Source organism: Myotis nattereri, assembly GCF_964212035.1.
Source record: "Myotis nattereri genome assembly, chromosome: 18".
Taxonomy (NCBI): Eukaryota; Metazoa; Chordata; class Mammalia; order Chiroptera; family Vespertilionidae; genus Myotis; species Myotis nattereri.
Genome location: NC_138093.1, coordinates 3,292,719 through 3,305,686, shown reverse-complemented (window position 1 = coordinate 3,305,686; position 12,968 = coordinate 3,292,719). Strand labels below are relative to the sequence as shown.

Below are 12,968 nucleotides of genomic sequence, written 5' to 3'. Positions count from 1 at the left end.
TACACTAAGAAATGGATTGTATTTTGCCATGGTCACCTCTTTAAATCAGGAATCTGAAACGATGTTAATGTGATTAACATGTTCATAATTGATCTACGTCCTTTAATTGAGTCTTCATGGCAGCATAGATATTAGCAATTGTAATAGACCTAAGTAATAATGATATAATACTCTGGTTAATGACTTGATTTTTCAGTTTGAAGTTTACTCTTTGTCTGCATATGAAGGAGACATAGAATGAACGTCTTTGGCCTAAATTCATTTTTTCATTTCATCACTTTAGTGGCAAGTGATTTCAGATTGGCAGACCTTAAACCAGAACCTCTTCCTGTATAAATTACTCCCGGGAAACACTGAGGGCTCATGAAAACCGATTCACCCGGTGCCATTAGGGAGGTTTAGCTCTGCAACGAGAACCTGACTCGTTATGTCTCTATTAGTTTTAATAAGAACATTCTGTCTTAACACATTGCGTACCGCATAGAAATCTCTAAGACATACGCCAGGGACAGCACGTTTTTGGGCAAACTGCACATTATTTAAATCATCATAATGCACTTTAGGTGTTGTTTTTCAATAATTACAACATTTTTATTTACAAAAACAAACAAACAATGAAAGTTCCTAGCACTTTTTTAACGTACGGTACTGCGTAAAACATTTTCCTCTGTGAAGAGGGACCAAACAAAATTTACATAAGTATCTAGATTCGCTCCTTTTTCCGTGGGCGTGAAAAACGAGAACACTCGTGAGCGGTCCTTACAGATGGCGCGCGAAACACGAGAAAACTCCTGAGCGGTACGAAATGTGTTAATTAACTCAAACTATAATCAAACTTCATTAGAAAGAAAGAAATTTTTTTCTATCAGGTTCCTATTGAGTTAATATTAGGGATGACCATACGCCTAAAAAAATGATGCAATGCAGAGCTGGGCTTGTTAAGGAAATAAATCTATCCACTAGCATCTATAGATCATTTAATTTGGAATCCCAAATTAGATGCACTCTCTAAAAAAAGGAGGTGGAAATCTGGATAAAATACAGGAATGTGATTGTTAATTTACATGGTGTTGGTAAGAACTGAATTATGCCTAAGTTGCAATGCAGATTACTTAAAAAAAAAAAGGACTTACAAATGAAATATTTATTTCATCTGTGTTCATGTCTGCTTGCATGTTTAAGAAATTAAGCTTGTGTGCTCCAGCGATGAATTAGTGTCTTTGAGATTGTGGATCTTGGAGTCTAAAATGTTAGCCATCTCTCCCAGGTAATTTTCAGGCGGACTAAAATCTGCAACTCTACCTGGCTATTTCCTCCCGGGAGCTTCTCTAGCAATTCTGGAACCGACAGTAGATGATGGTAACTGCGTGGGAATTACATGTAGCAGGCCACTTTCCTAGACACCTATCTGACATTCGAGAAAAAAGAAATGAAATCCTGGTTATGTTGTGCAGTATAAATCAGCACTTAAGATTTCCTCATCAAAATATACCCAATGTTTTAAAAGTTTATATATCTACTTGGTAAAGCGCCCTCTCCCCAAACTGGGTCATGTGGAAGCAGTAGATCATCAAAACCACTTAATGGGGTATCCCCAGGATAATAAATGAAAGGGAACAGGATAAGTAAAATAGAATGAAAACATCAAAGACCATCACCTGTGCAGGAAGGGTCAGCATGACTGTTAGAAGCCATGTTTCAGCTACTTCGCATGTGCAGGTTTAGGGAGTAATGAGTAAAATGCAGTTATTACTGTGGGTCATGGTCTAATAATTTTCTGCTACTGTAGTGAGGTGCCATGTAAATACTTTTCTAAAGTACCAGCGTGAGTTTAAAGCTTTGCGTCATGTGTTTTTTTATTTCTTAAGTAGATTACACCCTAGATACTATTGTATCAGCTTTAAAAATGAAATATGTATAGAGTGTATAAGATATATACAAATAACATTAAAAATTAAAACACTCCATAATTATACTAGATTTGAAACTATTACCACTTTTAAATTTGACACCTAAGAGCTCATGATTGTAAGTACACAAGCAAGTGGCAAATTTGTGTTTTTAAGTGCTGTATACAATTTGCCTGTGTACAACATGTTGTGATATGAAAGAGGAAAAATAAACAATTCTACGTGGGGACCTAGTGAGAAAGTTCAAGGGAAAAGTACAGTAATCTTCCCATGAAGACATAGCCAGGTGACATTTGAGTGCAGCCTGCTCTGTGAGTTCTGGTAACTAAACTCAAACGGTGTAATATTATACAAAGCCTGCATGCTATTTGTAAGTGTAGATATAAGGGTTTATCACGTGTAGTCATTTCTTATATGATAAGTATTTTGATATGATAGTTTCTGAATCGTAATTTTCATGTTAAAGTTCTAATTTAACTTTATATTTATTTTTTGGTTTTATGTCAGAAACTGGCCAAGTGTTTCTTTTTCAATAAATGAGTGACTTTTATGGTTTTTCTATTCTATTTTCTTAGGGTCTGCCAGGCCCACCTGGTGAAAAAGGTGAAAATGGGGATGTCGGTCCCATGGTACGTTTTGGTTTTTAGGTGTCGGATAGATAGGATGGATTCCCATGTTACTAATATCGCCTGAAGGTTTACTAATGTGAACAAAGTTGTCCTAAAGGCTATGGCTTTTCAAATGGATGCTTTCTCTTTCCTCTACCCACCCTGCATCTGTGACCATTGCGTCTCTCTCATCACATTGAACCTCTTTTTTCTTTCTCGCTTTGGGGTAATGGTGAACACACCCGGGGCTCTCGCTCGTTGATATATTGTGATATATCTTTCATTTCTATGTGCGTATATTCCCAAGGCGTAAACTGCCGCACTTCAGTTATTTACTGGTATTGAGCTCTGGACTTTCATGTGGCGTAAATAAAGAATGGATAGTGGTCTCCCAGGATTTGAATAATTAGCAAATGTTAGCACAGTATTAAAAGTAATTGTATTTCAAAAGTCTTCATTTAACAAGGAATTCTCAATTAATTAGAATGCGATGACATAATTTCCATCGATTGATTCTGGCTTTCTGCTCTCAGGGTTCAACTGAAAATGTGAAATACCTATGTGTGTTTAGTAAGCACTGTAATGGGTAAGGAAACAATTAGGTAGGATCATTGAAATTAATAATGAAATATAATGAATACATTTCCTAATTGCTGCTTTCTTTCAATAAAGATTGCTCCAATATTTACTTCCTTAAAATACACGTTTGATAATTTTACACTTGAATATTAGATTTTATTTTATTCAAATAAGAAATGATTTTTTTTTCATCACAATAAACTGAATAACAGGGGACATAAAGGTGCTGGTTCAGTAACTGATTAAGACTCCAAGCAGCACCGGGTAGAGAGCAGGCATCCCTGGATGTGGCTGCTAGGTTCCCTGAATATTAATGCATTCTCCTGACCTATGGTAACGCTGGGAGTAGACAAGCTTTTCAACCATGATATTAAAATAAACTGTGACCTTTAAAAAAAAAATACCAATGCCCTGGCATTCACTCCAGACTAATCACAAGTGTGAGGTTACGGATTCTGGCCACCCATACTTTATTAAAAGCGTCCAAGTTCATTTTAATGCAAAACAAGGAGAGAGAACCATCGTTTTAGAGAGATGAGGCAGTTAATCGTATTTCAATTCTAACCTATGGAACACGTATACACGTTTTAAAATACTCTATAGAATTAAGAATTCCAGAGCTACTCAGGCGCCATTTCTTGTTCCAACTTCGCTCCTTTTCTACACTAGCATTCTGGCCTATCCTGGCACAAACTATTCCTAGTTGTGTTATGAATGCATTATACCAGAAAGCAGCAATAGACTTCTTAAACTTTTTAAAATATGCCTTTATTGATTTGTAAAGAGCAAGGGGGAGAGAGAGAGAGAGAGAAACATCGATGAGAGAGAAACATTGGTCAGCTGCCTCCTGCACACCCCTCCTGGGAATCGAGACCGAAACATGTGCATGTGCCCCGACTGGTAATCGAACCTGTGACCTCGTGGTGCGTGGGACAATGCTCCATCCATTGAGCCACACTGGCCAGGCGCCTTTTTCAGTGTTTCCCCTGCAGTTTTAATTTCCCCGTAGCTGTGTATAAAGAAGCATTTGCTAATGTGGCGTCATGTCCACCAAGAACGTGTTATAAGCCTGATGGGCTCACTGACTGCTTTTGCAAGCTGCGACCCTTCAGTTTCCCAAGTGCGTTTAAGTGCGGCCTCATAACCTTACGTCCGTCTCTTACAGGGTCCACCTGGCCCTCCCGGCCCCAGAGGTCCCCAAGGTCCCAACGGAGCTGATGTAAGAACTGTGAAGTATACGCTAATTACTGTGAAGTTGTATGGGGTGTTGACATTGAATGACCACCGTGTCTGCAACACAGGGAGATAATCACTCTGTCACTAAGTGTTTACGTGTACAGAGTTCAGGGGTCCCCTATTTACTCCCTGTCATTTTCCAAGAAAAGAAACAGGCTTTTCAGGGAACGAATCACCATAAATACAAAATAGGTACAAAGTGCACATTCAATACATACTTATTGGTGAGTTAGAAATATTAGCTTTATTAGAATAACCGCATTTGTTCAGTTCAACATACTAAGACCAGGCCTTGCATATGATAACTGTTCAATGTTACCGAATTGTCTCAAAATTTAACCTTTGTCGCTTACAATGTCTTGAGGAGATGGTTTGTGATTAGCTTTGATTGCCTGAGCCCAGGACTGTACCCCAGCCCGTCTTTACATATGCATCTGTCATCGGTGACTTTTTTTAAAAAATATATTTTATTGATTTTTTACAGAGAGGAAGGGTGAGAGATAGAGAGTTAGAAACATCGATGAGAGAGAAACATCGATCAGCTGCCTCCTGCACATCTCCTACTGGGGATATGCCCGCAACCCAGGTACATGCCCTTGACCGGAATCGAACCTGGGACCTTTCAGTCCGCAGGCCGACGCTCTATCCACTGAGCCAAACCGGTTTCGGCTGTCATCGGTGACTTTTATCTAAAAGTTTGCATTTGTATTTTCACTCTATAAAATATGTTAGAGTAATATGTGCCTATACATCATGCACCTCTCGCCATGTAAAATATTTCCTCTCAGTTATATAAACAAGCTCCCCAGAACTTCATAACTAACTCACTGTTCCAGTATTCTAGGATTTTGTAATGTAATGTCATTTTTATCTTGTTATCAATAACAAATGTATAGGCTTTGAGGTGATCATATCTTCTGACCTCACCTTTTCACCAAGAACGAGTCATCTATTCTTGTCTTTACTGCTCTTATGTCTGCTTTTAATTCGGGCCAGAATGTACCAGGAGCAGATGTACCAAAAAGGCTTTTAGGGTCTCATTGTCCTGAAGTAATTTTGAGGTTGGGAGGTGGCTGACCTTGTTTGTGGCATGGATCACCTACTTCCTAACCAGAGTCATAGTTTAATCCACTACAAAAGTCATCCTCTAAATGGGGCATGTTCACTGATAGGAAGATTGAATTTACATTTTGTGTACCAACTGGCAGGACTAGAGTTGGAAAGTGTCCAGTCTTAGCTTCAAAAGTCTGGTGCATTTAAAAATCAGTTTAATCTAATTAAATTATTTGCTCTCCAGTGAATTCGACAACCCAGTAAAAGGCATGATTTTGTCCCATCCTTCCAATGACTTGGGGAATTCTTGCACATATTTCTCTTTAAGAAGAACTGGATGCATACTTATGGATTTATTACGTCATTATAAGGAGGATAACTGTGTTCCTTTTCCTCTCCTGCAGGGACCCCAAGGACCTCCAGGATCCATTGGTTCCGTTGGTGGTGTTGGAGAAAAGGTCAGGAATGTAGTGATGTACAGTTTGGAATGGCAAGAATAGAGGACTTGTTAACACTGGCTAATGCTTCCAGGGCTTCTCTCTAAGTGTATCACACACAGTTATATGAATCACAACTCATCCTGTCCGGTAGTTCAATAATGAGAGGTAGAATGATTTTGAGATACCATGGTTTTGATCGCCAGGTATTGTACCGATGGTGTACATGAGTATTTCCTTTAATCAACCCAACCACCCTGTGATGAGGGTATGATTATTATCCACATGTCTAAGCCAGGAAAGCTGAAGCCTGGAGAATTTCAGTGTTTGCATCAAGGTTTTATCCGTAGAAAGTGACTAACTCAAGATCTACCCTGACCCAGGTATGTCTGACTAGACTAAGTGTCTCTAATAACACTCTTTACTGAAATGAGAAGAGATCGGTTGATGCAATGACTTAAAAGGGAAAACAGAATCCTTTCAACTACAAAAGAGTTAATCACTCACTTTGTCGTATGTGGAGTTTCATTTTCATTGCTGTACCCTGTCTTTGGCACTTTGTAAAATAACATCTGAACCCGAGATAGCTTCCTTTTCTCATGAACACCATCACGTTTAAAAATCTCCTCCTCCCCCTGGTGCAAATAGCACACTGATTCTCTGATTTATTATTGATGCATTCATGTTCATTTCTTAATAGAATTTTCCAAAACTTGACATCAATTTTGCTTTATGTAAAAACTAAGATATTTATCAGTTTTGGTGGCCAAAAGTGAAATTTCAAAACATAAAATATTATCCAGTAGAAACAACAGAAATTTCTTGAATTTTCTAGTTATTAATTAAATGCTAGCAGAAGCAAAAGTTCTGTTGTTTGATCTAAATTTTTTTTTGATATATCTTGTATTCAATTTAATTATTTTAATTTAAAATGTTAAAGCTCAGAAAAGTAATGTGATAGAATTAGAATATATTATTTGGGTGTTTATTTCTGCTCAACACTTACATCCTAGTATTATCAATGTAATTAACCCTATATGACTATTCTTTTTAAGTTTTTATTTATTTATTTTTTTAAAATATATTTTTATTGATTTTTTACAGAGAGGAAGGGAGAGAGATAGAGAGTTAGAAACATCGATCAGCTGCCTCCTGCACATCTCCCACTGGGGATGTGCCCGCAACCCAGGTACATGCCCTTGACCGGAATCGAACCTGGGACCTTTGAGTCCGCAGGCCGACGCTCTATCCACTGAGCCAAACCGGTTTCGGCAAGTTTTTATTTATTTTAGAGAGGGAGGAGGAGGAGAGAAAGAGTAACATTGGTTTGTTTATCCAATTATTTGTGCAGTCATTGGTTGATTCTTGTATGTGCCCTGACCAGGGGTCAAACCAGCAACCTTGGCGTATTGGGATGATGCTCAAACCAGTGAGCTACCCGCCATGCCTATGTGATTATTCAAATGGTTTCTTAATTACTACCTATGAAGCACTTTAAAGTTATGACTGAATTGTTACTGCATAAACCATCTGCTATTTTTTAGACTGATATCTCTTCATGTTCTTACATTGGGAGCTTAGTGTTGAAAAGGCGCTGGTGAGCGGGGGGTGGAATTGAAAGGTCCTTTTCACTGAGTTCAGTTGTCATGGGAACAGAGGCGGGAAAGGCCCTGTCTGATGGTGTCCCTGTCTCTCACAGATGAGGACACAACTGTCCTCCTTCCCTTTGCTCACCCCCCTCCCCCCCCTGGCTAAATGCGGACTGGAGCGTTGTGAGGCCTAGTCTCTACTTTTAGTTTTGCCCACATAGCAGATTTCAAAACCTTTTAATCGCCTTTTCAGCCCATCTCTTTGTTCTGCAGAGCTTTGGGGTGCAGGGGGAACAGTTGTAAGGACTTTGGTTGCTTCTTGGGTGGTTTTCCTCCTGTGTGACTCTTGGGCAAACACGGGCGCCAGATGCTTGGAGCTGTGTGCACCTCCCTTCCCATGCTGTTCCCATGTGCTTACAGCCTGTCTGTCAGCCCAGCCAAGCCCAGTCTCCAGAGAATGACTCAGTTGGCCAGGGTGGCGATTCCACTTCCTACAATCCAGATGTGGCGGACTCTATCTGTGTCACCGTCATAGAAAGTTTTCATTTTTCTCTCTTTCAAAAAAAAATATGCTTCTGTGTGACAGCCAGATAGAAATGCAATTCTGATTTTAATTTTCTTCGGCATCTGGAGTAATGTCATTTGCTGTAGATTACAGGTTTCTGATATCAGCTTTGATTCTGGCTGGATGCTTCCTCATTTTCATTTTGGAAAACTTATTTCCAGTCACAAATCAATGAAAAGAATAAAGGGCAAGAAAAGTGTATCCCTTAGTCATGCTGCACTCTGCTTAAAAAGGGGTAGCCTGTTTCCATAGAATATATATTTGCTACAGATGGATTTCTGCACTTGAACGGTTTCCTCAAAACAGAGATGTGTATCAGCACAGGGCCTGAGGATTTAATGCATATTTTATGACAAAAGGCATACAGAGCCATTTGCTCTCAACCTGAGCAAGGGTGTTATAGAGTGGGGCAAAATGGTGGCATGCTGAGTAATGACAGTTTAAAATTATAGCATTCCTGCTCTACAAAACTTATACTATTGCATATTAATTATGACTTTCTAGAAGGAATATGGTGTAGCCTTGTTGATACGAGAAGTACAGATTTATCCATTTGATGTAGGCGTGTCGTAACATTTTATTTACTTGGAATTTTGTCCTATTCACAAGCCTTTAAATGGGACATTACTTAACATTTACACAACATTAATTTCTTCTTAAATAATTGTTCACTTATTTTGTGCACACCTGCCTGTAATATACAAAAGGTAATTTGCATATGAACTTTTGACAAATGAACATAGATGTGTTCTCTAAATGAAGAGAATTTTGTAGTAAAAACTTGTCTTTAAATTTTAACAATTATTCAGACCCATCTCTTTGCCACCTGTCATTTTCCTCATTTGAAAAAATGGAAATAATCCTTAAGAATCTAGTTCAACTTTATAGTGGACAAGGATTAAAACACAACAACAGAATATGCAGAGGGTGACGAGAAAAATAGTTATTTTCCCTCTAGTTCCAATTTCTGTGGTCTCACCAGGGGTTAACGCGGTGGCTCAGAAGGTATTCTGTGCATGGTCAATAGATTTCCTGTATTTGTGTACTTCTTAGAGAGAGATTAATTTGTTGTTTATTGTTCCACTTATTTATGCATTCATCGGTTGATCCCCTGACCAACCAGCCGGTGGTGTATCAGGACGACGCTCTATCCAATTGAGCTACCCGGCCAGGGCTCGATTTCCTGTGGTGGTGTTTTTTCCAGCTTTACTGAGCTATAATTGACAAATAAAAATCATATACATTTAATATGTACAATTTGATGTTCTGGTACAGGTATGCTTTGTGAAATACCTTGCTACTCTCTCCTTGTATGAGTTTGACTGTTTAAATTTCACACCTAAGTGAACTCATGCAGTAGACCATACTGTTCCATGTAGAAAACATTTGATTTGAATGGCAAACTACTTAAGATTTATTTTGAGGATATGAATAATGAATAATGACAGAAATATCACATATATCACCCCATCATACTCAGATGGCTGAATGATTCATTGCTTTGTAAATAATATAAATACAATATTATTTCAATAAATATTACTTGTACGATTTATTTAAAAACTGGAAATATTTGCTACTCATCTTGAGAAGAAAATAACTTAGACACAGTGAAAGTACTTGATGTTTTCTGTCGTTATGCAGATAATTCATGAAGTTAAAATATGTGCATATTTTCATCGAGGAAGGAATTATATACATAAGATAGCCTCGCCCTGGGATTCTGTTTCTATTTAATGTAATGCATTTCAAACAAATGTATGAGCAATGGGAATATTTGAGAGAGTAGAGTTAAATGTTAAAGAGCATTCAGGCCTTACATTTTTAAAAACTTTAGAACCGTTTCTGCCTCAGAATTGCTGGTACCTCTGATCTGGTGGGTAAACATGGCACATGAATGTACTGTTATATTCTCTCAGATGATTACTTGAATAGAATATTATTTGCCAGCATTCTAAGTTCAAAGAATTACTAACAGGCTTTCCTAACTAAAACCTATTAGTCTTGGAGGCTTAGCTACCAGTCTGCTAAGGGAGACAAATAACCATCCACATTAATAATAGGCATATCCTCAAAGGGAGCAGTTTTAATTGGTATCTATGTGCCTTTATGCATCTTATAAATACATTGTTTCTATGTTCTTTAGGCCTCTACTAAATACATTTCACAGGTGAATCAAAATACGACCAAAAGATTTGCTTATTTGTCAGTGATAAATTAAATTCACATTTTGCTACAAAAATACCTGAAATTGTTAAATCCATAAACTTTATGAACAGTGGCGGAGCACAAACACACACTGGGCTGGGAGCAGCGGCTGTCCGTCCTGTGAGGCTGGTGGCACCCGGGGTGAAGGGCCTGCCTGTAACTAGCCAGTGAGAGCCGAAGCTGTGGCCTCTCCCCTGAGAAGGAAAAGTCAGTCACAGGAAAAGCCTCTTGGCCTTTTAGAGACGAGACTGACGGAAGGCTGGTCTCAAACATCGCGGCCGGCACTGACGGCGGTTTCACAAAGGTGAGCCTCACGTCCGTGCCCTGATGCTCATCCGATCTCTCCGTTTCAGGGTGAACCCGGAGAAGCGGGAAACCCAGGGCCGCCCGGGGAAGCAGGCACGGGGGTAAGTGCGAGGGCCTTTCCTCCGGGGGGCGGCCAGGGGCGCCCCTGAGCGTCTGTGACACGTGACCCACTCCTCGCATCACTCAGCTGTTTCCGTGCCTTCCCATTAAGAAAAGCAGGCGTGCGGAGCGTGTCCGTGGGATACTTTGTCACGTCCTCCGCATGTTTTGATTAATGTAGACATCGCATGAGTCACATTTGCCTAAGGCAGAGCATTCAGATTTGAGCTGTTTATCGTGTACAGTTTGGTGGTGGGGTGTCCACAAGAGAAATAAACAGACCAACATGCTACATCAAAAAAAATGTTTAAATTGCGTTAGGAAGGCCGTGTTCTCACTGAGATCCGTTTAAACCTGGCGTGAGTGTGGCCCCTGAGGGAAGCCTTGGGAAACGTCTGGACAGGTGTTTGGTGGTGGCGCTTGAAGGCAGGGAAGCTCATTCATGGACAGCGGGGGAGCTGTTCTGCATCTCGCAGTTCATAGCCCAGAGCCCGCTGCCCCGACGTGCAGGCTAAGACCCTGGTTCGCACACATGGAAAAGGCTCCAGGGCTCTCCTCCGGCGGGAAGCGAGCTGGAGCGTGCAGCCGCCCTCATTCCAAGCGCTGAGCGTCCCGAGAGCACGGACGGGACCCCCGGGTGTGGCTCTCGCTCTATAAGAGCGCAGGCTGCGTGGCGTCCACTGCTGGGGTTGTCACTGGCACGGTCCTCTCTTTCGTATGCCTCCGCATCTGGTCGTGCAAGGTGACCCCGTTCCCAGTAGGAAGCCTGGGGAGCCGAACGCACTGCCAGAAGCCCAGCCAGGAAGTGGCAGCTCAGAGTTCGGTGCAGGTCTCGCATCTCCGAGGCCCACGTCCTCCCCGTCTGAGGAGGAGGCTAGATGCTCTCCAGCGTCCTCGAAAACTACAGTTCGAGCCGCGCTTGGCTTATGGATGAAAACACCCGAAAGCTGGGGACGGGTTTGACTTGGAGCTGGTAAGGTAACCGCGCTTCTCCTGCTGCTTGTAGGGCCCCAAAGGAGAACGAGGAGAGAAAGGGGAAGCGGGGCCCCCTGGCGCGGCTGGACCTCCCGGCGCCAAGGGGCCGCCAGGGGACGATGGCCCGAAAGGCAACCCGGTAAGTGGGTCCCTTCCAAGTGGCACCGAAGCCAAGGCCACTTTGGAGCTTTTTGCAGGAAGACGAGAAATCATGGGACTGACTGGTCATCATTGCAGACACTCCCCCAGCCTCCAGGGGCTGCCCTCATTTGTAGCTGCGCTAAGAGAAGAAGGGAGACATTCTCATAGGGACATACCCTGACTTGTACCTCGTAAACGTCAGAATACCTAAAAAATAGTTTTCATTTATTTCCTTCCCTCTGGGAACGTCCTTCTAGGGTCCCGTTGGTTTTCCTGGAGACCCAGGTCCTCCCGGCGAGCCCGGCCCTGCGGTGAGTAACGTGGAAAATCACCCGGGGGGGGGGGGGTGTTCCCAGTGTGTCTGTGGCTAATAGTTACAGAAAAATATAATCACTTACCCCAGAGGGAAGGGGGAGGGGTGGGGAGAGATTAAGTAAAGAACTTACATGCATAGTGCATAGCCCATGGACACAGACAATAGTGCAGGGAAGGTCTGGGGGGGACAGTGGGAGGGAAAACGGGGGACATCTGTAATACGTTTCATCAACAAAAATAATTTTATTAAAGAGAGCATACTACATTTTAAATTCGATGCGGTCACAATTTCACAAATCTTTATGGAAAGAGAGATACCATAATCCTTAAAAGAACAACAGAAAGAGCAGAATACTGTGTCCTCCTGGTGATAATTTAGCTCAAGGACTAGGACCGTATACTGTACCCTTTTCTCAGATCAAAGTGAATCAATAGTGAGAAACATTGGGCTCATTTTCTGTTCCCGTTACAGGGTCAAGATGGTGTTGGTGGTGACAAGGGTGAGGATGGAGACCCCGGGCAGCCGGTGAGGAAGCACACACTTTTATTTCATCTTTACCTAGCCTCAGGCATTTAAGAAAATCAGAAAGAACATTTTTTTCTGAAAGAATTATATTTCAATTCCAGTTAAAAGGCAAACTTACATGGAGTGTTTCTAACTCGATGTGATTTAAGAAATATAAGCAAAGCCTTCATAATAAAAAAATGTAGTCACATCAGGTTCTGCCCGACTGCATCAGACTCAGCTGTCGGTCCGTTCGTGTTACTGTAAGTCGTTTGGAAATCACACGTGAGACCAGAAAGGAAAGCCAGGTTCGGGCCTGTCCGGCGCATGCACTCCGGTTACTGGCCTCGCCGAGCTCAGCGCTGTGCTGGCTTTCTGCTGCTGCTGGTAGTGACACAGGAGTGGGCTGTGGCCACGTGTGGCTGGTCAGGGCGGGCGGGCA

The 12,968-nt window shown here is 41.4% G+C and overlaps 1 protein-coding gene across 2 annotated transcripts in view; it reads left to right on the top strand.

Moving 5' to 3' along the window:
• The window catches only part of COL11A1 (collagen type XI alpha 1 chain), a 140,806-nt gene that overhangs the window by 110,181 nt on the left and 17,657 nt on the right, over positions 1–12,968 (top strand). For both annotated transcript variants that reach the window (XM_081112001.1, XM_081112002.1), the window contains 7 exons: positions 2,486–2,539; positions 4,263–4,316; positions 5,791–5,844; positions 10,539–10,592; positions 11,597–11,704; positions 11,964–12,017; positions 12,494–12,547. In XM_081112001.1, coding sequence (XP_080968127.1) covers positions 2,486–2,539; positions 4,263–4,316; positions 5,791–5,844; positions 10,539–10,592; positions 11,597–11,704; positions 11,964–12,017; positions 12,494–12,547 — 432 coding nt within the window. The remainder of the gene's footprint in view (positions 1–2,485; positions 2,540–4,262; positions 4,317–5,790; positions 5,845–10,538; positions 10,593–11,596; positions 11,705–11,963; positions 12,018–12,493; positions 12,548–12,968) is intronic.